The 24,223-nt window shown below is 37.6% G+C and overlaps 1 protein-coding gene across 3 annotated transcripts in view; it reads right to left on the bottom strand.

The window, feature by feature from the left end:
- The window catches only part of ME1 (malic enzyme 1, NADP(+)-dependent, cytosolic), a 235,038-nt gene that overhangs the window by 173,447 nt on the left and 37,368 nt on the right, over positions 1-24,223 (bottom strand). For all 3 annotated transcript variants that reach the window (XM_011953475.1, XM_011953473.1, XM_011953474.1), the window contains one exon: positions 13,396-13,545. In XM_011953475.1, the coding sequence (XP_011808865.1) occupies positions 13,396-13,532 (137 nt within the window). In that variant the 5' untranslated portion in view covers positions 13,533-13,545. The remainder of the gene's footprint in view (positions 1-13,395; positions 13,546-24,223) is intronic.

Here is a 24,223-nt window from a genome sequence, read left to right on the forward strand (position 1 = left end):
CACCCGCCTCAGCCTCCCAAAGTACTGGGATTACAAGCATGAGCTACCTCGCCTGGTCCAGAATGGTATTTCTTAAGGTTTCTTCTAGGTTTTTATAGTTTTAGGTTTTACATTTAAGTCTTTAATCTATCTTGAGTTAATTGTGAAAGGAATGGGTTCTGTTTCAATATTCTACATATTGGTAGCCAGTTACTGTAGCACCATTATCGAATAGGGAGTTCTTTCTCCATTGTTTGTTATCATTGACTTTGTCAAAAATGACATGGTTGTGGGTATGCAGCTTTACATCTCATCTAGTAATTTAAGTTCTACATTCTGAGGCTATGCCATGCAAGCATATACTTTCTTATATATAAAAATCTTTCAAATAATTGACGGCTTAACTTTCAAGTCTTTCTTTTTAGGCTAAACATTCCTATTTCCACCAACTGTTTCTCACATGACAAGTTTTCAATAGCTGTCACTGCTATTATCACTTTCTCTGGATATCAATGACAATTCAAAACCATGGTATGCAAAACTAAATACACTATTCCAGAAGTGATTTGGGTAGGGGATGCAAAGTGATATAAGAACTATGCCTCCTTTTAAAAAATTCTTTATTTTGGGTAAAGAGGTATGAGATTCATAATCTTCCTTAAAAATAAATACCCTTCTAAAAGATGAGGGAATAATGCTCAAATTAATAGACTTGCATAAATACCACCTGAGATAAAATTTGGCAGTTTTTCTTAATTCTCCATATGCTATGTGTAAACTTAAGTCAGAACACCTGAATGTACCACACAGATTGTTGAAAAGTTATTTTTGGATCCTAAACTAAATTTCCATTCAAGTTTTCCACATGTAAAATCTCTAGATGAATATGGAGACCCGAGGAACTGTTACTTTATATTTTTAATGGCATTTTACAGTAAAAGATAAGTTTCATTGCATTGCTAAAAAGATTTATATGTCTATGCACAAATGTAGACAACTCTTAGAACTTGGTGTAAAGAACTGACGTTTGAAACATGTCTACATTTTTTCCATTCTCCAAATTTTTCCTCATTAAGGCAATGCTTAGGAAAGAAGATAGTTTCGTATTTTAAACTACTACTGGGCACTCGCTGAATTTCCAGTACTTAAGATATAGGATACTCTACCTCACTCCTATTTAGCACAAGTCATATATACATTTTCATAAAAATAGCTTTTATTCTGCTTGGAAAAAATAATTAGTTTAAATTCATAATTTAAGAAATCATCTATATCTCTATAATAAATAAAAATCAACTTTTAATAAATAATTATCTTTAACCACAAAATCAACTGAGGTAACAGTTAAGACTTGAACTAATCCAGACATTCCATCGGACTTGTTTCACATCTTTGAAAAAAATTACACCAAGTATTTCTTTTTCTCATACCTTAAAGTAGGGTTAAGCCAGTTTCAAGGGAAATGAGATAAATGGACAAAATAATATTACAGAATAAGTATAAATCAAAATCAAAGGCTTATTACCATAGATAAATAGTGAAAATGTTATTAATATTTAACATTAAAATGGTCACTTTTCTGGAAGCATTAAAAGCTAGCTGCCCTCTTAAACATCAACTATTTGATGTTTAAGAGAACTTCTAGAAATGCAAACAATTATAACACAGTAAAAAATAAAAGTCACATACTAAACCAGAACTATAAGCCAAAAACATTTCCTGGTTCTCAAAAGTTTCCTAGATATTTCTAAAGATTCTAAAGTAGTTTAATTTTAAAAAGGCAAATCCAATTAAGAATAGTTCTGGTTCACCTGGGCAGCTCTAGTATCCCCGACTACCTAAAGGTTTAGGACCACCTCTCACCTCTTTCCAGAAACTCCCGTTCTGGTCCATGAAAAAAGGCTAGCTCCACATATCTCACAGTATGAGGACCTAGGACAGCAAGGCATGTCTACTAACCTCTAGGTACTGAATCACCTGACAGTTTACATTATAATTGTCAAATAACAAGTAGAATAGCATTAAACTATTGAAAGTTCCTGCAACAGACTGAATGTGTCCCCCAAAATTAATGTATTTTGAAATCCTGACTCCCCAGTATGATGGTATTAGGAGATGGGACCTTTGGAAGGTGATTTAGGTCATATGATTAGTGCCCTTTATAAAAGGGACTCCAGAGAGCTCTCTGCTTTCCGCAACGTGAGGAAACGACAGGAAGCTGGCAGTCTGCTACCCAGAAGAGGGTCCTTACTGGAACACAACCGTGCTGACAACCTGCTTTCAGACTTCCCAGCCTCCCCAGAACTGTGAGAAATGCATTTCTGTCACTGTTAAAGTACCCAGTTTATGGTAGTGTATTATAGCAGCCCAAATTGACTAAGACAGCGCCACAGTCTTATTTCAAACATTAAAATTTTAATTTGCAGTTATTAAAACTGGCTGTGAAACCATGTTTCTTTTCCATAAAAAATTTAGGCTCATTTTACAATCAATGAGTTATTCAAGTACTTATAGCTTAATCAAGAAAAATTACCATACTATACAGTATATTACAATAGATATACGAAAAAAGCCAGGTAGATTTAAAACTAGAGAAAATTTATAAAGCAAGAACAATATGAAAGTTTCATTCCATTAATCTCTCCTTTGATAGCATACTTATAATCTGTACTATAAAATGAGAACATTTTTTGGTTAAAGAAATATTAGATTTGGGAAGGTTTCTGTCTACATTTATTCTTTTTAAGCTTCTTTTCTTGCTGCTATTTCACAAATCAAATATCAATTAAAACTGACACCCTCATCATATGAGACAACACTATTGGCTATTCTTATATGCAGAAACTATATGTTTCCATATAAGTAAACATTATTTAGACTCTCATATTTGTATACATCTCCATTTCTAATCATGGTCATGATGGCATAGTAGATATACTTCCTCACATGAAATTACATATTAAGTAATAATATGTAAGCTTAGTCCCCACAATTTAAATAATGAATACTCTACTTCAAGTCCTTTTGGGATTCTAAAGGAAAAAAGTATAAAAATGTATTATTAAATGTAGAAAAAATATTTTAATATTTTGTTTTGGCTGATTTTAATATTTCCTTTTATGCATTTTTCAAAGAATCTTCTATGAAGACATATAGCAACATAATAGAACATCTTATTGACTAAATCTTTTTAACAATTAGTCTTGTTGATAATCTGTGACATTGCCAAACTCGAAACAGATACCATTCGCGCAGCATATATAATATGCAAGTTAAAATGTTAGGATGTTTTAAGTATATCATCTACTAAGTTCCAGGTCCATATATTTAATTGACTATTAGACCCTTCGACTTGGAAGTCCAAAAGACATTTAAAATTTAGCGTGTCCCAAAAATAAACTCAACTCTCCCCTCTCCTCCCCTCCCCTCCCTCCCTCCTGCCCTCTCTCTCTCTCCCGCCCTCTCTCTCTCTCTCTCTCTCTCTCTCTCTCTTTCTTTTCACAGGATCTCATTCTACCTCACAGGCTAGAAAGAGTGCAGTGGTGTAATCACAGCTCACTGCAGCCTCAACATCCCAGACCCAAGCAATCCTCCCACCTCAGCCTCCTGAGTAGCTGGACTATAGCATGCACCACCACATCAAAAAATACAGGGTTTCACCATGTTGTCCAGGCTGGTCTTGATCTCTTAAACTAAACTGATCCGTCTACCTTGGCCCCTCAAAGTATTGGGATTACAGGCATGCACCACTACATCTGGCCCCCCAAATGAACTTTCTATCTCTCTCAAATATTCCAATATTCTGAAATTTGGTACATGATACCATAATCTATTTGATCATCAAGAAACCTGAGAGTTAAAATAATACCAGCAACAATAACCACCATTTGAGAATATCTACTTTGTGCCAATAATTAGGCTATATATATTTCATTAAATCTAATTCTCACCATCTCACAAAATAGGTTATTAGTCTGAGAAACTTTGCTGTAAAGAATCCTGTTTGATTTCATTTAATTCTGTTTTTCTCCAATTAATTAGAGCACTGAATACTTTTTTCATCATAACTTTTTGGTGAACCAAAAGTACTGATCTAATCAAACTCTGGAAAATGCTTTTTTAAAGAAGACTATCCCCAGCAAACTGTTGTTTTAGCCCATTCTGTTTGCCAAAATCAAATCAGTGGTGCCCTGTATACGGATGAGTGAATGAGGCCAGGTATGGTGGTAATCCCAGCACTTTGGAAGGCCAAGACGGGTGGATCTCTTGAGCCCAGAAGTTCGAGACCAGCCTGGGCAACATGGTGAAACTCTGTCTCTGCTAAAAAAGTACAAAAAAATCGCTGGGCATGGTGGCGCATGCCTGTAATCCTAGCTACTTGGGAGGCTGAGGCAGGAGAATCACTTGAATCCAGGAAACAGAGGTTGCAGTGAGCTGAGACTATGCCACTTCACTCCAGCCTGGGTGACAGAGTAAGACTCCTTCTCAAAAGTAAAACAATAACAATAATATTTCATGTCCTCACAGTCTGATTCCTTAGAGTGTATCCAATTTCTTTAATATCTATTATTTATGAGAATTTGCCTGTCAGAATAATATGCTTAAACAGTAGGAGAAATAAAGAATATATGAATACTTTACATTTTTTTCTGTGTGAGTGAATGAATAAAGTAATTCTAAGTTACAATTTCTCTGAGATAGCAAACAACATATATTAATTGAACACCAACCAGGCATTAAATCTAAATAGCATGAGAAATACAAGAATAATTTATAAAATATGATCCCTTTTCTCTAGAATCTTACAATCTAGTTGAGACAAAATGAATGGTAAAATACCAAAAAAAGAGATCAAGCATATTTTGATAGAACATTAGAAATATCAAAAGTAGGAACACGAATAATTGCCAAATACATGGTATAATAATATGTAGCTAATCAGAACTCAAAAGAGAGGGAGATAAATCTTAGAAAACACAGTGTAAAAATACAGTAGGTAGAAATATTTCCAAAGAAATTATATGAATCTGCTTTACCTATCCATTACGTATAGCTGCATTATCAATTTGCACAAAACTTTTCTTTAAAAAAAAAGTTTCACGACATACAGGTATCTTAAGTAACATAGGAAGCTCAGCAGTCTGCAAAAATTTAAAAAAAAAATTGTCTCTAGCTTCCAAAAATCACACCTCTATATACAAACTAACCACAATTAGGCACACTGACATAAGCAGACTGCACTACCAAATACTGGAAATTCTGCAAGAATTAAAATGATTTGGACACATGGGAACAAGACAATCCAAGCAAGCCCAAAAATATTCTTAAAAATGATTATCTATGACATCTGAAAAACCCACACAAAGTATCTATGCCAAAAAGAAAATAAATTCCCCACAAAACCAATAAATGAATATCCCAGCAGTCATTTAGAAAAAAAATAGAAATAGTGTTAGTCATACAAGAATTTATTTTGGGATACCTACCCAGATTTTAATGCCATATTCAAAATAAAAAAAAAACATCTATCCACAGAAAAGTATCACAGCATTAAGACATATACTTAAAAGTGTGATCAAAAGATATATGTTTTTAACTATGTTAAGCTCAGTACTTGAAGTACTATTAACCCTTAATTTTCACTATGTTCCTAAGTGCCACCACCAAAACCATACACAGTAAGTATTAATAGAATTAGGGGTATAATTCTCCTCTTCACTTTCTGAATGTCTTAAAATACCTGCTGTTGTAGTAGATAAGGTTTACTAGACATTTTTCCATTTTGGCTTAAAAATAAAATTCATCTATATGCTAATGGAAGATCCATCATTCACAGCATTCACACATCCACAATTCCCTTTCTAATTAAATACAACACTTAAATTTATGCCACATAACACAATTTCAAATAGGATTTTTTATAATTATAGGAGAAGCCATAATTATTTTACTGGAAAACTTCAAAATCATCAAACATTCAATAAAATATACACACTAAATTGCAATATGACAGAAAACCGTCATGAAGAGGTCATACAGAAATGGACTTAGAAACTTTGCTTTCTCTGGTAGTAAAGCATTCCTTACTTAAATTTCAAATATTATAGAAAAGTTGAAAGAATAGTACAATAAATACTTCCACCTAGATTCAACATTTATACGCATTTTGCCACAAACATTTTCCTACCTCTACCCTCTTCCCCATTTCTTTCTCTCCCCTTCCCCAGTCACCCATCTCTCTATATATATATACATATATACATACATAAAAAAACATATACTTACATAAGTTTATATATATGTAAACATATTTATTTCTAAGAAAGCCCCCATAACCAAATACATTAGTATTTCTACAGAAAAGCAAATGATAGTAAGTGAGATAGACTATTATAGTCTTATAAATCCAGTTTACTGCTGGACTTAGACTTACAAGACTATATATAGTCTTTGGTACTGCTGCCAAGGATTTCAGGTAAGATCAGGTTTTGTCCCAAATGAGATTTTTTTACTGTCTTGATTTTCAAAGTTTTGGAATTTAAAAGTATGGATAAGATGTGGCAGACTATAGTATTACTACCAATTTACAAATGAGGAAACTGAAGCACAGAAAAGTTAAATACCTTATACCCGACTACAACAAGAGGCAAAACCAGTAAGTGAAAATAGGCTACCTACTCCAGAGCCCATACTTTCAATCACTACTCTAGGAAGCTTTCAGTCCAGTAGAAAGTCCCTGTGACTGTCTATATTTTTATCCAGAATTTGGATTTTAAAACTTACCCCTAATTCCATTATTACCCTCCTAATCTGAGCCATTATCATCTCTCACTGGGTTTACTGGAACAGTCTCCTAACAAGGGTCCCTGATTCTTCTTTTGCTTTAGTCTATTCTCAACACAGCAACCAGAATGTTCTTTTTAAAAATATTAGCTCATGTCATGTAACTGCGTAAGACCATTTACGGCTTTTCATTTAGCTAACAGTAATAGCCAATGTTCTTCCAAGGAGCCTACAGGAAGCCCTAAGACCTATACCCGCTCATTGACCTACCTCTGTAAACTCATCTCCTACTCTCCCTCTCTCTCACTTCACTTCAGACACAGTGGTCTCCATGCTGCTCCTGGTCTCCAGGCATGTTCCCACTGAGGGCCTTGGCATTGGCTATTCCTTCCATCTGGCATGTTTCCACTCCTATCTTTGTGACTTCCTCGCTAACTCCTCCAATATCATCTTCCAATGAGACCTACACTGTCCACTCTATGTAAAATTACAACTGCCTTCTGCAAAGCAACTGACTCTCCTGATCCCCCTTTTCCTGTTCTCTTTCTCCATAACACTTATCACCTTCAAACATTCTAGACAATTTATTTTATATGTTTGTCTCTTCTTCTTTTGGAATATATGCACACCAAAGTATCCTAAGCCTGAGAAAACCATCTAATATAGTAAAAGTTCTCAAAAAATACTTGCTGCGGCTCTCTGCTCCTCCCATTCGACAGACAGCTGCATCTTCTCGTGCACTGCCAGCTGCACCCCTGAGACACCATGGTGAAGGTAAAGACTGGAGTCAACGGATTTGGTCATATTGGGTGCCTGGTCACTAGGGCTGCTTTAAACTCTGGTAAAGTCGGTATTGTCGCCATCGATGACCCCTTCATTGACCTCAACAACGCCGTCTACATGTTCCAGTATAATTTCACCCATGGCAAATTCCATGGCACTGTCAAGGCTGAGAACGGGAAGCTTGTCATCAACGGAAATCCCATCACTATCTTCCAGGAGCAAGATCCCTCCAAAATCAAATGGGGTGATCCTGGCACTGAGTACATCATGGAGTCCACCGGCGTCTTCGCCACAATGAAGAAGCTGGGGCTCACTTGCAGGGTGGAGCCAAAACTGTCATCATCTCTGCACCCTCTGCTGATGCCCCCGTGTTTGTGATGGGTGTGAACCATAAGAAATATGACAACAGATCAAGATCGTCAGCGATGCCTCCTGCACCACCAACTGCTTATTGCCCCTGGCCAAGGGCATCTGTGACAACTTTGGTATCGTGGAAGGACTCATGACCACAGTCCACACCATCGCTGCCACCCAGAAGACTTTGGATGACTCCTATGGGAAACTGTGGCATAACAGCCACAGGGCCCTCCAGAATATCATCCCTACCTCTACTGGTGCTGCCAAGGCTGTGGGCAAGGTCATCCCTTAGCTAAATGGGAAGTTCACTGGCATGACCTTCCATGTCCCCACTGCCAACACGTCATTGGTGGACCTGACCTGCCATCCGGAAAAATCTGCCAAATATGATGACGTCAAGCAGGTGGTGAAGCAGGCATCAGAGGTCCCCCTCAAAGGCATCCTGGGCTACACTGAGCACCAGGTTGTCTCCTCCAACTTCAACAGTGACATCCACTCTTTCACCTTCGATGTGGGGGTTGGCATTGCCCTCAACGACCACTTTGTCAAGCTCATTTCCTGGTATAACAGTGAATTTGGCTGCAGCAACAGGGTGGTGGACCTCTGCCCACATGGCTTCCAAGGAGTAAGACCCCCAAACCACCAGCCCCAGTGAGAGCATGACGGGAAGAGAGCAGCCCTCACTGCTGGGGAGTCCCTGCCATACTCAGTCCCCCACCACACTGAGAATCTCCCCTCCTCAGTTTCCATGCAGACCCCCTAAAAGGGAGGAGCTGAGGGAGCCCCACCTTGTCATGCACCATCAATAAAATCCCCTGTGCTTAGCCAAAAAAAAAAAAAAACTTGTTGCTATTGAGATTTCTATCGACTTCAACCCAAATAGTTTGTTTGATTCAAGCTCTTCTGCATTTCTTATCTTTTTTAGTATTTAAAACAGCTTTTTATTATGCTCATATTAAGATTCTTTACATAGAAATATATTTTTGGACATACACAGATGTTTATGATACATTACTCAGAGAAGACAGTAAGGCAAGAAATAGTTTATATAGTATGATCCCTTCATCTATATGGAAAATACTGTAGGTTTCTTGCCTATAGTAAGGCAAGAAATAGTTTATATAGTATGATTCCTTCATCTATAAGGAAAATAGTATGTATTGTGTCTATCAGGGTTTTTTGGTATGATGACATTAGGCACTTTTAAGTTTCTTCCTTCTGAATATTTGTTTCATTATTTTTTCAATATGAATATCTAATCATTTGTATATTTAAAATAATATGCTTATATACCCAGAAAACAATTACTTTGCAATACAATTAACAGTAACTTCTAACTCCTGTTCTTCCATGAAAAAAAATTTAGTCACTGTTAATGTAACTATTATATAAACATAACATGGATATGTGCTATTAATGTAGTTTAATATGCAGATCGATGGAAGAAATAAGACCTATTGTATATTTCAAAACAGCTAGAAGAAGATAATCTGAATTTTTCCAGCACAAGGAAAAGATAAATATTTAAGGTGATAGATATCCCAATTACACTGATTTGATCTTTACAAATTATATGAATGTATTAAATTATCACATATAACCCCAAAATATGTATACCTAATATGTATCAATAGAAAAAATTTAATGTCGTTTAGATCATCTATAGATACTTGTCTAATTATTCTCTTTATACAAAGGGATGATGTGTCCAACTCTTTTCTTTATACAAAGGGTAATGCAGCACAGTATGATAAATATTACCACTACATCAATACAGCTATATGACATCCACATTCAATATTGCTTTCAGATAATACCTCTGAAATATTCCTTTTAAGGACAGTACTTTCAATAGCTTTTGTGTTTGTGGTATATACTTTAAACATTTCTTTTTTATCTTTAAATTCAAAGCCAAAAGTAGCAAAAACATGTTCAACTTGAACTTTTGTTGTTGCTGTTGTTAGAAGTATTAATATTTATTTATTTCAAATGTTTCTTGTTTCAAAAAGTATTGAAACTAACATAATGAATAAGCAGTGCTAGAAAAATTGTGTTCTATATTTTAGGCATCTCAAAGGTGACTACTATTTCATTTAAGGGAAAGAACAAAAGAGCTCCTTTAAGATCATTTAATTTTGACTCAATTTAGAAAGTAATATTCTCATTTCAGAAAAATTTGGAATCTTTGTTTTAACCTGTAAAAATATATATAATAGGGGTAATTAGCAAATCAAAGGCAAGCTTAATTATGATCAATATCACTTTTTTTTTTTTTTGAGACGGAGTCTCACTCTGTCATCCAGGAGTGCAGTAGCAATCTCAGCTCACTGAAGCTTCTGCCTCCTGGATTCAAGCAATTCTCCTACCTCAGACTCCATAGTATCTGGAATTACAGGTGACCACCAGCACGCTCAGCAATTTTTGTATTTTTAGTAAAGATGGGGTTTCACCATGTTGGCCAGGCTGGTCTCGAACTCCTGACTTCAGGTGATCTGCCTGCCTCAGCCTCCCAAAGTTCTGGAATTACAGGTATTAGTCACCATGCCCAGCCAATCACTTTCTTTCAAAACAAAAAAGAAATTCATTTACTATCTGTAAAAGGGAACCCAAATTGATTTGGAAATACTTTCTATTATCTTAATTTTTTTGAGATAGTCTTGCTCTGTTGCCAGGCTAGAGTACAGTGGCGCAATCTCGACTCACTGCAACCCCACTTCTCAAGTTCAAGCGATTCTCCTCCCTCAGCCTCCCGAGTAGCTGGGACTACAGGCACATGCCACCATGCCCAGCTAATTTTTGTATTTTTAGTAGAGATGGAGTTTCACCACGTTGGCCAGGATGGTCTTGACCTCTTGACCTCGTGATCCGCCCGCCTCAGCCTCCCAAAGTGCTGGGATTACAGGTATGAGTCACTGCGCCTGGCCAAATCTTAAATCTAGAGAGAAAATTTGGTACTGGAAGTCCTAGCCAGAGCAATTAGGCAAGCAAAGGAAAAAAAAAAAAGGCATCCATATTAGAAAGGAAGAAGTTAAATAGTCTCTGTTTGCAGACAATGTAGAAATCCCTAAAAACTCCAACAAAAAACTGTAACAACTAATAAATTCAGGAAAGTTCCATGATACAAAATCAACATATAAAAGTCAGCAATGTTTCTAATACACTAACTATAAACTATCCAAAAATATCAAAAAAGCAATCCCATTAATAATAGCTACCAGGGCTGGGTGTAGTGGCTCATGCCTGTAATCCCGACACTTTGGGAGGCTGAGGCGGGTGGATCACTTGAGGCCAACAGTTTGAGACCAGCCTGGCCAACATGGTGAAACCCTATCTTTATTAAAAATACAAAAATTAGTTGGATGTGCTGGTGCGCACCTGTAATCCCAGCTGCTCAGGAGGCTGAGCCATGAGAATCACCTGAACCCAGGAGGCAAAGGTTGCAGTGAGCCAAGATCATGTCACTACACTCCAGACAGAGTAAGATTGTCTCAAGACAATAATAATAATAACGATAGCCACCAAAAAAACAAAATACTTAGGAGTAAATTTAACCAAAGACGTGAAATATCTGTATGCAGGAAACTACAAAACATGATGAAAAAAAATTTAAGAAGACACAAATAAATGGAAAGATATTCCATTTCATGGATTGGCAGAACTAATATTGTTAAAATGACCATACTACCCAAAGAGATCTACAGTTTCGGTACAATCCCTATCAGAGTTCCAATGACATTTTTTCCACAGAAATATTAAAAAAAAATCAAAAAATTCATATGAACCACAAAAGACCCCAAATATCCAAAGCAATCTTAGGCAAAAAGAACAAACCTAGAGGTATCTTACTACCTGATTTCAAAATATACTGTAAGTTATGGTAATCACAACGGCATGGTACCAGTATAAAAACAAACACAGAGACCAATGAAAGAGAATAGAGAGCCCAGAATGAAGCAGAATAGAGAGCCCAGAAATAAATCCATGAATTTACAGTCAACTGATTTTTTACAAAAGTGAAATGGAGAAAGAATAGTCTCTTCATTAAATGGTGATGGGAAAACTGGTGTTTCAAATGCCAGAAGAATGAAATTAGACCCTTACTTCACACCATATTTTTTTTTTAAGTCAACTCAATAGATAAAGAAAAACGTAAGACTTGAAACTATAAAACTAACTGCAAGAAAATTTAGGGGAAAAGCCTCATGATATTGGTCTGGGCAGTGATGTTTTTAGATACAACCCCAGTGGCAAAGGCAAAAGCAAAAACAGACAAATGGAATTGTAATAAACTAAAAAGCACTACAGTCAGTCAACAGAGTGAAGAGACAACCTATGAAATACGAGAGAATATGTGTGAACCATACATCTCATAAGGTATTAATTCAAAATATATAAGGAACTCAAATAACTCAATAACAAGAAAACAAATAACCTGTTTTTAAAATGAGCAAAATACCAGAATAGACAGTTCTCAAAAGAGGATATACAAATGATCTACAGGTATATGAAAAGTTGCTCAACATCACTAATTATCAGATAAATTGAAATTAAAAGCACAGTGAGATATCACCTCACACTTGTTAGAATGGCTATTATCAAAAAGATGAACAGTAAGTATTGGCGAGGAACCTGAGGAAAGGAAACTCTTATTCACTGTTCAGTGGGAATGTACACTAGTAAATCTATTATGGAAAACAGTATGGAAGCTCCTCAAAAAATTAAGAATAGAGCTAACATATGATCTAGTAATAACACTACTGGGTACGTATCCAAAGGAAATGAAATCAGTATGTCTAGGAGATATCTGTACTCCCATGTTCACTGCAGCATTATTCACAATGGCCAAGATATGGGATCAAGGTAAGAGTCCATCAACAGATGAATGAATAAAGAAAATGTGGTACATATACACACTAGGATACCACTCAGCTTTAAAGAAGAAAGAAATTCTGTTATTGCAACAATATGGCGAACCTTTAGGATATTCTCTTAAGTGAAATAAGCCAGACATAGAAAGACAAACACCACATGATCTTGTATGTGGAACCTAAAAATAGTCAAACTCATAGCAGCAGAGAGAAGAATGGGTTACCAGAGGATAGGAGAAAGGTGCGGGGAGAGGGTTGCAGGATTAGAAAAATGCTGGTGAAAAGGATACAAAATTTCAGTTAAACAGGAGGAATGAGTTCAAGATATCTATTGTACCACACGGTAACTATTGCTAAGGATAATTTACTACATATGTGAAAACTGCTAAGATTTTAGCATACTCACCACAAATGAATGGTATGAATGTGAAATAATACATATGCTAATTAGTTTGATTTTACCATTTCACAATGTATACGTGTTTCAAAACATCCTCTGTACGTCATAAATATATGCAATTTTATTGTAAATTTAAAATAATAATAACGAATTTTAAATTACTGCAAAAAAACTTACAAAAATAAATAAAGATACAAGTTGCATTTAAAATAAAAGTTGACATACCTTGGCTTCCGAAACACCAAACTATATTGTTGGCAAGCCAGACCCACAGTGGGAGTATAAACAATAGGCATGAATTTCTCAACGTCAGACGTTAGCACTTTATAAAACAGTTTTTCATTTCTATCTTGGAGATCCATTAAGAGAAGATACCTATAAAAATTGGACATAATTAGATCTACATCACATAAAGTCGTGAAATAGCTATTTAGAAATCTAATTAAATATTTTCAACCAAGTATAAAGTACATTTAGGTTACATAGAAAACATCTGATTAAAAAAGACTTAGGAAATATTATTTTCTTTTTCTTTAAGATAGAATCTCGGCCAGGCTCAGTGGCTCATGCCTGTAATCCCAGCACCTTGGAAGGTCGAGGTGGGTGTATCACGAAGTCAGGAGTTCAAGACCAGCCTGGCCAACATGGTGAAACCCCATCTGTCTCTACTAAAAATACAAAAATGACTGGGCATGGTGGCTCACGCCCATAATCCCAGCACTTTGGGAGGCAGAGGCAGGTCGATAACGAGGTCAGGAGTTCAAGACCAGCCTGGCCAACATGGTGAAAACCCATCTCCTGAGTAGCTAGGATTACAAGCGCACCACCATACACGGCTGATTTTTTTTTTTTTTTGAGACAGAGTCTCGCTCTGTCATCCAGGCTGGAGTGCAGTGGCACGATCTCAGCTCACTGCAACCTCTATCTCCCTGGTTCAAGCATTTTCTCCTGCCTCAGCCTCCCAAGTAGCTGGGACTACAGGTGCACACCACCAAGCCCGGCTAATTTTTTTTTTGTATTTTTAGTAGACACAGAGTTTCAACATGTTGGCCAGGCTGGTCTTGAACTCCTGACCTCAAGTGCTCTGCCTGCCTCGGCCTCCCAAATTGCTAGGATTACAGGCGTGAGCCACCACGCCCAGACAAGAAATATTCTTAAATATCTCAAAGAATAAAGAACCATAAACTTAATTAATATCATGTAAACATTAAAATCATTGCTGAAATAGCACAGTTTTATTTAATACTTGAAGAGACTTTATCCCTATTTTTAAAAAGATGAAAATATCACTGTAGATTTAGTTTAATATTAACTAAGTTAATAGAAAGATTTCATCCTTTGACTTGCAGTATTGAATAACCAAGGGAAATGACACACAGGAAATGAGAGAATGTAACACCCATCCTAAAAATAACTAAGGTAGGGAAGTTCAAGAAACTTTTCTTTGTATCTGTGTCTTATGGCCTTTTTCTTTCTAGAGTCATTTCCGACCCAGAGTTATCTTTGTAAATATAAACCTTTTCATGTTATCTGTAACCTTCAATAGTTTATAGAATAAAACTTAAACTACTCAGTTCAACTTAAAAGAATCTTGCAAAACTACTCAACAATCTTACCAGCCTTTTTGAATTGACTTTCATTCCCTAGAATAGTTGAAAATGCACAGAATTCTGAGTAAGAGATGCATGGATTCTAATGTTTGGGCAATTAGATAGATATAACCCAGAAAATAAACATATGGAAGACAAAGAGTTTAACTTTAGACATGATAAAATTAATTTGGCAATGTGGAAATTACCAACGCTAAATCAATGGTCCATTCTCAGACCTCGCCCTACCTATCAGAACATTTGACAAAAGAGATATTCCTTAGGGCTCAATATACTTTCTTTCCTTGACTTCCAATCTATCATATTCTCATGGTTTTCCTCCTATCTCTCTGGTCATTCCTTTGCTGTTTTCTCCTTGATATGGTTTGGGTGTTTGTCCCTTCCAAATTTCATGTTAAAATGTAATCCCCAGTGTTGGAGGTGGGTCCTGGTGGGTATTTGCATCATGGGGGTGGGTCCCTCATGAATGGCTTAGCACCAATCCCTTGGTGATGAGTTCTTGCTCTGAGTTGATGTGAGATTTGGTTGGCACTTCCCTCCTATCTTGCTCCTGTTTCCACCATGATTGTAAGCTTCCTGAGGCCCCACCCAGGCATCAAATAATTGGTGCCATGTTTGTACAACCTGCTGAGCCATGAGTCAATTAAACCGCCTTTCTTTATAAATTACCCAGCCTCAGGTATTTCTTTATAGCAATGCAAGAACAGACTAACACACTCCTCTTCTCTGAAAGCTTTCTAATACTCATGTGAAATACATGAAGAAATTGTGTTGGCTTTACTTTCAAAATATACCCAAAATCTGGCTACCCTCATTGCTACCACCCTAGATCTAAATCACAATCACCATCATCTCTTGCCTGGATTATTATAACCGTCTCCTAAAAGCTGTCCCAGCCTACATTCTATTCTCAACATTGCAGCCAGTCTTTCTGAAATTATAGCTTAGATCATATGGCTCTTCTGGTCAAAAACCTCAAAAGCCTACCCTTTTCACTCATAATATAGCAGAAGTCTTTAGTAGGCTACAAAGCCATACCTAATCCATCGCCCATTACCTCGCTAACTTCCTTTCCCAATTTACCATTCTTTCCCTAGCTCATTCTGCTCTAGACACAAGTCTCCCTGCTGATTCTTGAACATGCCAGCTACAAAACGCTGTTCCTCACTTTCTTCATGGCTAACTGCTCTACCACCTTTGATTATTTGCTCAAAACTCACCTTCTCAATAAAGGCTATCCTTATCACCCAATTCAACAATGCAAACTGGCCATACCTACCCTCAGCATTCTCAGCTCCTCTTACCCTACTCTGCCTTTACTTCCCCCATCCCAAGACACTAGCCATTTTCTGTCATATTTTATAATTTACCAATTTATATTACTATTTGTGAAATTTAATAATTTATATTTAAAAGTAAGCCAGGCATGGTGGTGCATGCCTGTAGTCCTAGCTACTAGGAAGGGTGAGGCAGGAGAACTGTTTAAGCCTAAGACATTGAGGCTACAGTGAGTTAGGGTCATGTCAGTGCGCTGCAGCCTGGGCAATAGAGTGAGACCCTCTCTCAAAATAATAATAATTTTGGTTGGGCACAGTGGCTCACACCTGTAATCCCAGCACTTTGGGAGGCCAAGGCGGGCGGATCATGAGGTCAGGAGATCGAGACCATTCTGGCTAACATGGTGAAACCCCATCTCTACTAAAAAAAAAAAAAATACAAAAAATTAGCTAGGTGTGGCAGCGTGCACCCATAGTCCCAGCTACTCAGGAGGCTGAGGCAGGAGAATGGTGTGAACTCGGGAGGCGGAGCTTGCAGTGATCCAGGGTGGTGCCACTGCACTCCAACCTGGGTGACAGAGTGAGACTCTATTTCAAAAAAATAAATAAATAAAAATGAATAAAATAAAATAATAATTTAAATAATTTATGTAAATTTCATGAGCTCAGAGATGATTGCCTATAACCCCAATATCTAAAAGAATACCTGACACTGAGTTGATGTTCAATATATATTGAGGAAGATTCTGTAGCAAATATATGAAGGTCACCAGCTCTTAGCAGGTAGCTGATAAAATGGCCCAGGAAAAGAATACATAGTAAGGACACAAGCAGCTAAAGGAAGATGTTATGGAACAAATGAAAGAGAAGGTTGTGAAGGAGTTTAGAAAGAAGCAACTATATACACATTGGACAAACTGAGTCAGCCTCTTTGCCCAGCCACCCCACCACATCCACTGGGTTCACGAACAAAGTGGCCATGGTTGCAGGGATAGAGGTTATGTATAGGCTCAGCAACATGGACTTTCACTCACCAAGGCCAACCTGGCTATTATAGCCACTTCTGAGTGTTCAATCTGCAGCAGAGACTAACACTGACTCCCAGATGTGGCACCATTCTCCAGGGTAATCAGCCAGCTAGCTACCTGGTGGCAAGTTCATTACACTCAACAGCTTCCATTATGGGAAGGACAGCTTTTTTTTCCTGGAATAGATCCTTACTTTCTATCTAGATATGCTTTCCCTGCATGCAATGCTCCTGCCAAAGCTACTACTCATGGACTTACAAAATGCCTTATCTACCATCATGGTATTCCACACAGCATTGCTTCTGATCAAGGAACTCACTTTATAGCAAATGAAGTGTGGGGAATGAGCCCGTGCTCATGAAACTCACTAGTTTTATAATGTTTACCAACAATCTGAAGCAACTGGCTTGACAGAACAGTGGAATGTACTTTTGAAGACTCAGTTACAGTACGAGCAAAGCGGCAATACCTTGCAAAGCTGGGGCAAGGCTCTCCAGGAGGCTGTATGTGCTCTCAATCAGTGTCCAAAAAATGGTGCTGTTTTTCTCATAGCCAGGATTCATAGGTCTAGGAATCAAGGGGTGGAAATGGGAATGGAAATTCTAACAACCCTAGTGTCACACTAGCAAAATTTCTCCTTTCTGCCCCTGTGACTTTATGCTCTACTGATCTAGAGGTCTTCATTCCAAAGGGAAGAACGTTTCCATCAAGAAACACAATAATAAACCCATTGAACAGGAGATTAAGACTCCACCTGGCCACTTTGAGCACCACATGCCTCTGAATTAACAGGCCAAGAAAGGAGTTACTGTGCTGGCTAGGAAAAAATGATCCTGACTACCAAGAGGAAACTAAACTGTTACACTACAGTGGAGGCGAGAGAGAGTATGTCTGAAATACAGGCCATCCCTTAGGGTAGCTCTTAGTATTACCATGCCCTGTGATTAAAGCTAATGAAAACAACAATCCAATTCAAGCAGGATTACTAATGGGCCAGACCATTCAGGATTGAAGGTTTGAGTCACCCTCAGCAGGCAAAGAACCACAATCAGCTGAGATACTTGCTGAGGGCAAAGGGGATATGGATTGGTCATGGAAAAAGGTAGTTATAAATACCAGCTATGACCATGTGATCAACTAAAGAAAAAGAAGACTGTAATTGCCATAAGTATTTCTTCCTTGTTTTGCTAATAATATGTACGTATATATACATAAGCAAAAATCCATATGCAAATTTCAGAAAATAAAATTTTCTGCCTTCTCTTATCACCTTATCTGATAACATAAGATATACCGACTCTGCATCATAATATTTAAATACTACTAATATTACATCATAGTGTTCAAGTTAAGGAATGTCGATGAGAATAAATATCATCCAAGGATTTGGCATCTTCTTTTGAGGATAGGGTTGGTGCATTTCTGGTTGTATGCAAGACAGTTGTATTGTGTTAGCTGGAGGTATGGACTTTGTTATTGCCTTCATTCAAAGATTAAGTATGATTTGAGGAGATGCCTATGGGTGGTGTCATAGTCCATTCATTTTGCTATGACAAAAATACCATAGACTAGGTAGCTTATGAACAATAGAAATTGATTTCTCATAGTTTTGTAGGCCGGCAAGTTCAAGATCAAGGTGCCAGCAGATTCTGAGCCTGATTAGGACCCAGTCCACATAGACAGCACCTTCTCGCTGCATCCTCACATAAGGGAAAGGGAAAGGCAGCTTTCCTAGGCCTCTTTTTTTTTAAATTTTTTATTGTACTGTAAGTTCTGGGATACATGTGCAGAACGTGAGGTTTGTTACATTGGTATACATATGCCATGGGTTTGCTGCACCTATCAACCGTCATCTAGGTTTTAAGCTCGGCATGCATTAGGTATTTATCCAAATGCTCTCCCTCTACTTTCCCCCATCCCGTGACAGGCCCTGGTGTGTGATGTTTCCCTCCCCGTGTCCATGTGGTCTCATTGTTCAATTCCCACTTATGAGTGAGAGCATGTGATGTTCAGTTTTCTGTTCCTCTGTTAGTTTGCTGAGGATGATGGTTTCCAGCTTATCCATGTCCCTGCAAAGGACATTAACTCATTCTTTTTTATGGCTGCATAGCATTCTATGGTGTATATGTGCCACATTTCCTTCATTCAGTCTATCATTGACGGGCATTTGGGTTGGTTTCATGTCTTTGCTAATGGTTATAGTGCTGCAGTAAACATATGTGTGCATGTGTCTTTGTAGTAGAATGATCTATAATTATTTGGGTACATAACCAGTAATGGGATTGCTGGGTCAAATGGTGTTTCTGGTCCTAGATCCTTGAGGAATCGCCACACTGTCTTCCACAATGGTTGAACTAATTTATAATCCCACCAACAATGTAAAAGCATTCCTCTTTCTCCACAGCCTCACCAGCATCTATTGTTTCCTGATTTTTTAGTGATCACCACTCTAAGTGGTGTAGGATGATATTTCATTTTGGTTTTGATTTGCATTTCTCTGATGATCAGTGATGACGAATTTTTTTTCATGTTTCTTGGCTGCATGTCTTCTTTTGAGAAGTGTCTGCTCATATCCTTTGTCCACTTTTTTTTTTCTTGTATTATACACGTGCAGAATGTGTAGGTTTGTTACATAGGTATACACATGCCACAGTGGTTTGCTGAACCCATCAACCCATCATCTAGCCTCCCATCATGCTATCCCTCCCCTAGCCCCCCACCCCCACACAGGCACGCGTGTGTGATGTTCCCCTCCCTGTGTCCAGGTGTTGTCATTGTTCAACTCTCACTTGTGAGTGAGAACATGCAATGTTTGGTTTTCTGTGCTTGCGATAGTTTGCTGAGGATGATGGTTTCCAGCTTCACCTATGTCCCTGCAAAGGACATGAACTCACCCTTTTTTATGGCTGCATAGTATTCCATGGTGTATATGTGCAACATTTTCTTTATCTAGTCTATCACTGATGGGCATTTGTATTGGTTCCAAGTCTTTACTATTGCGAACAGTGCTGCAATAAACATACATGTGCATGTGTCTTTATAGTAGAATGATTTATAATCCTTTGGGTATATACCCAGTAATGGGATTGCTGGGTCAAATGGTGTTTCTGGTTCTAGATCCTTGAGGAATCGCCACACTGTCTTCCACAGTGGTTGAACTAATTTATTCTCCCACCAACAACGTAAAAGCATTCCTGTTTCTCCACATCCTCTCCAGCATCTGTTGTTTCCTGACTTTTTAATGATTGCCATTCTAAGTGGTGTCAGATGGTATTTCACTGTGGTTTTGATTTGCATTTCTCTAATGACCAGTGATGATGAGTTTGTTTTTCATGTTTGTTGGCCGCTTAAATGTCTTCTTTTGAGAAATGTCTGTTCATATCCTTTGTCCACATTTTTTTTTGTATTATACTTTAAGTTCCAGGATACATGTGAAGAACGTGCAGGTTTGTTACATAGGTATACACATGCTATGGTGGTTTGCTGCACTCATCAACCCATCGTCTATCCTCCCATCATACTATCCCTCCCCTAACCCCCAACCCCATACAGGCACCAGTGTGTGATGTTCCCCTCCCTGCATTCAGGTGTTGTCATTGTTCAACTCCCACTGTGAGTGAGAACATGCGATGTTTGGTTTTCTGTTCTTGTGTTAGTTTGCTGAGAATGATGGTTTCCAGCTTCACCTATGTCCCTGCAAAGGACATGAACTCACCCTTTTTTATGGCTGCATAGTATTCCATGATGTATATGTGCAGCATTTTCTTTATCCAGTCTATCACTGATGGGCATTTGTATTGGGTCCAAGTCTTTGCTATTGCAAACATTGTTGCAATAAACATATGTGTGCATGTGTCTTTATAGTAGAATGATTTATAATCCTTTGGGTATATATCCAGTAATTGGATTGCTGGAGCAAATGGTATTTCTGATTTTAGATCCTTGAGGAATTGCCACACTGTCTTCCACAATGGTTGAACTTATTTACACTCCCATCAACAATGTATAAACATTCCTGTTTCTCCACATCCTCTCCAGCATCTGTTGTTTCCTGACTTTTTAAGGATTGCCATTCTAACTGGCATGAGAAGGTATCTCACTATGGCTTTGATTTGCATTTCTCTAATGACCAGTGATGATGATTTTTTTTTTCATATGTTTATTGGCAGCATAAATGTCCTCTTTTGAGAAGTGTCTGTTCATATCCTTTGCCCACTTGTTGATGGAGTTGTTTTTTTCTTGTAATTTTGTTTAAGTTCTTTGTAGATTCTGGATATTAGCCTTTTGTCAGATTGATAGATTGCAAAAATTTTCTCCCATTCTGTAGGGTGCCTGTTCACTCCAATGACAGTTTCTTTTGCTGTGCAAAAGCTCTAAGCTCTTTGGTTTAATTAGATCTCATTTGTGAATTTTGACTTTTGTTGCCATTGCTTTTGGTGTTTTAGTCATGAAGTCCTTGCCCATGCCTATGTCCTGAATGGTATTGCCTAGGTTTTCTTCCAAGGTTTTTATGGTTTTAGGTCTTACATTTAAGTCGTTAATTCATCTTGAGTTAATCTTTGTATAATGTGTAAGGAAGGAGTCCAGTTTCAGTTTTCTGCATATGACTAGCCAGTTTTCCCAACACTATTTATTAAATAGGGAATCCTTTCCCCATTTCTTGCTTTTGTCAGGTTTGTCAAAGATCAGATGGCTGTAGATATATGGTGTTATTTCTGAGGCCTCTGTTCTGTTCCATTGGTCTATATATCTGTTTTGGTACCTGTACCATGTTGTTTTGCTTACTGTTGCCTTGTAGTATAGTTTGAAGTCAGGTAGCATGATGCTTCCAGCTTTGTTCCGTTTGCTTACAATTTTCTTGGCTATGTGGCCTCTTTTTTGGTTCCATATGAAATTTGAAGCAGTTTTTTTCTAATTCTGTGTAGAAAGTCAATGGTAGCTTGATGGGTATAGCACTGAATCTATAAATTACTTTGGGCAGTATGGCCATTTTCACAATATTGATTCTTCCTATTCATGAGCATGGAATGTTCTTCCATTTGTTTGTGTTCTCTCATTTCCTTAAGCAGTGGTTTGTAGTTCTCCTTGAAGAGGTACTTCACATCCCTTGTTAGCTGTATTCCTGGGTATTTTATTCTCTTTGTAGCAATTGTGAATGGAAGTTCATTCATGATTTAGCTCTCTGCTTGTCTATTGTTGGTGTAAAGGAATGCTTGTGATTTTTGCACATTGATTTGGTATCCTGAGACTTTGCTGAAGTTGCTTATCAGTTCAAGGAGTTTTTGGGCTTAGAGGATGGGGTTTTCTAAGTATAAAATCATGTCATCTGCAAAAAGAGACTATTTGACTTCCTCTCTTCCTAATTGAATACACTTTATTTCTTTCTCTTGCCTGATTGCCCTGGCCAGAACTTCCAATACTATGTTGAACAGGAGTGATGGAGAGGGCATTCTTGCCTTACACTGGTTTTCAAAAGGAATGCTTTCAGCTTTTGTCCACTCAGTATGATATTGGCTGTGGGTCTGTCATAAACAGCTCTTAATTATTTTGAGATGTGTTCCATCAGTACCTAGTTTATTGAGAGTTTTTAACATGAAGGGATGTTTAATTTTATCAAAGGCCTTTTCTGCATCTATTGAAATAATCATGTGAGTTTTGTCATTGGTTCTGTTCATGTGATGGACTACGTTTACTGACTTGCATATGTTGAACCAGCCTTGGATCCCAGGGATGAAGCCGACTTGATTTTGGTAGATAAGTTTTTTGATGTGCTGCTGGTTTCGGTTTGCAAGTATTTTATTGAGGATTTTCACATAGACGTTCATCAGGGATATTGGCCTGAAGTTTTTGTTTTTGTTGTGTCTCTTCCCAGTTTTGGTATCAGGATGATGCTGGCTTCATAAAATGAGTTAGGGAGGAGTCCCTCCTTTTCGATTGTTTTGAACAGTTTCAGAATGAATGGTACCAGCTCCTGCTTATATTTCTGGTAGAATTCAGCTATGAATCCATCTGATCCTGGGCTTTTTTGGTTGGTACTCTGGCCTCTTCTTTTTACAGTACTAATCCCATTTCATGAGGGTGCCATTTTTATGACCTAATCATCGTCCAAAGTCCTCACTTCCAAATAACATCACACTGAAGATTAGATTTCAACATATGAATTTGCAAGGGGACACAAGCATTTGGTCCATAACAAACATGGTGTATCAACATTTGGTCAAACACTATTCTGGATGTTTCTGCACAGACGTTTTTGGATGAGATTAACATCTAAATTGGTGGACTTAAATAAATCAGATTACCCTCCAAAATGCAGGTGGGCCTCTTCCAAACGGCTGAAGGCCTTAATAGCACAGACAGACCTCCTGTCCAGCAAAAATAAATTTTGCCAGCACACTACCTCTGGACTCAACTGCAACTCTTCCTTCAGTCTTTGGCCTGACAACCTACCTGAAGATTTTGGATTTAACAAGCCTTCTCCCTCTCCTTTCTCTCTCTCTCTACCCATTTGTATTTACATTTTCATTTACACACACACACATACACACACATCCTATCAGCTCTGTTTCTTCAGAGAACTCTGGTTAATACCAATACTTATTTGACATTGAGTTGGCTACCTCTTTTAACCCTCACAACAATGTTTTCAAATAGCTATTGTTCTCTCTAATCCGTTGATGAAAAAAAACTAAGGTCTACAAAGGCTTAGTACCTTAGTAAGAAAGAATGGAGTCAAAAGCAGACAGCAAAGCAGTTACAGTCACCATGGCAGGGCCTGTAGTGGTTTGCTCAAGGATCTACTGCTAGTGAGACAGAGCCAGAATTTCAATCTAAGATTATCTAATCCCAAAGGTAGGGAAAAATATTATCTTTATCTTTGTGCAAATACAGAAACTGAATATACTACACAAAGTAAGTGACCTAAACTTGCAACAGTGTTGGAACAAAGACTGGAGGCTGGAAAAGTGTGCTTTCACCTACAATATACGTAAAGTTTGACTAAAAGTCACTCTAATCTGTTTTGTTCCGTTTAGGATGGCACTTCCTGATCATTTACTTTTACGGTATCATATGATAAACATGGTCTGAGCATACAGTTTATAAAGCAAATTTTTATTTCATTCAAATGTTCCTAGAG

The sequence above is a fragment of the Colobus angolensis genome, unplaced genomic scaffold, assembly GCF_000951035.1.
Source record: "Colobus angolensis palliatus isolate OR3802 unplaced genomic scaffold, Cang.pa_1.0 Scaffold362, whole genome shotgun sequence".
In the NCBI taxonomy this organism is placed as follows: Eukaryota; Metazoa; Chordata; class Mammalia; order Primates; family Cercopithecidae; genus Colobus; species Colobus angolensis.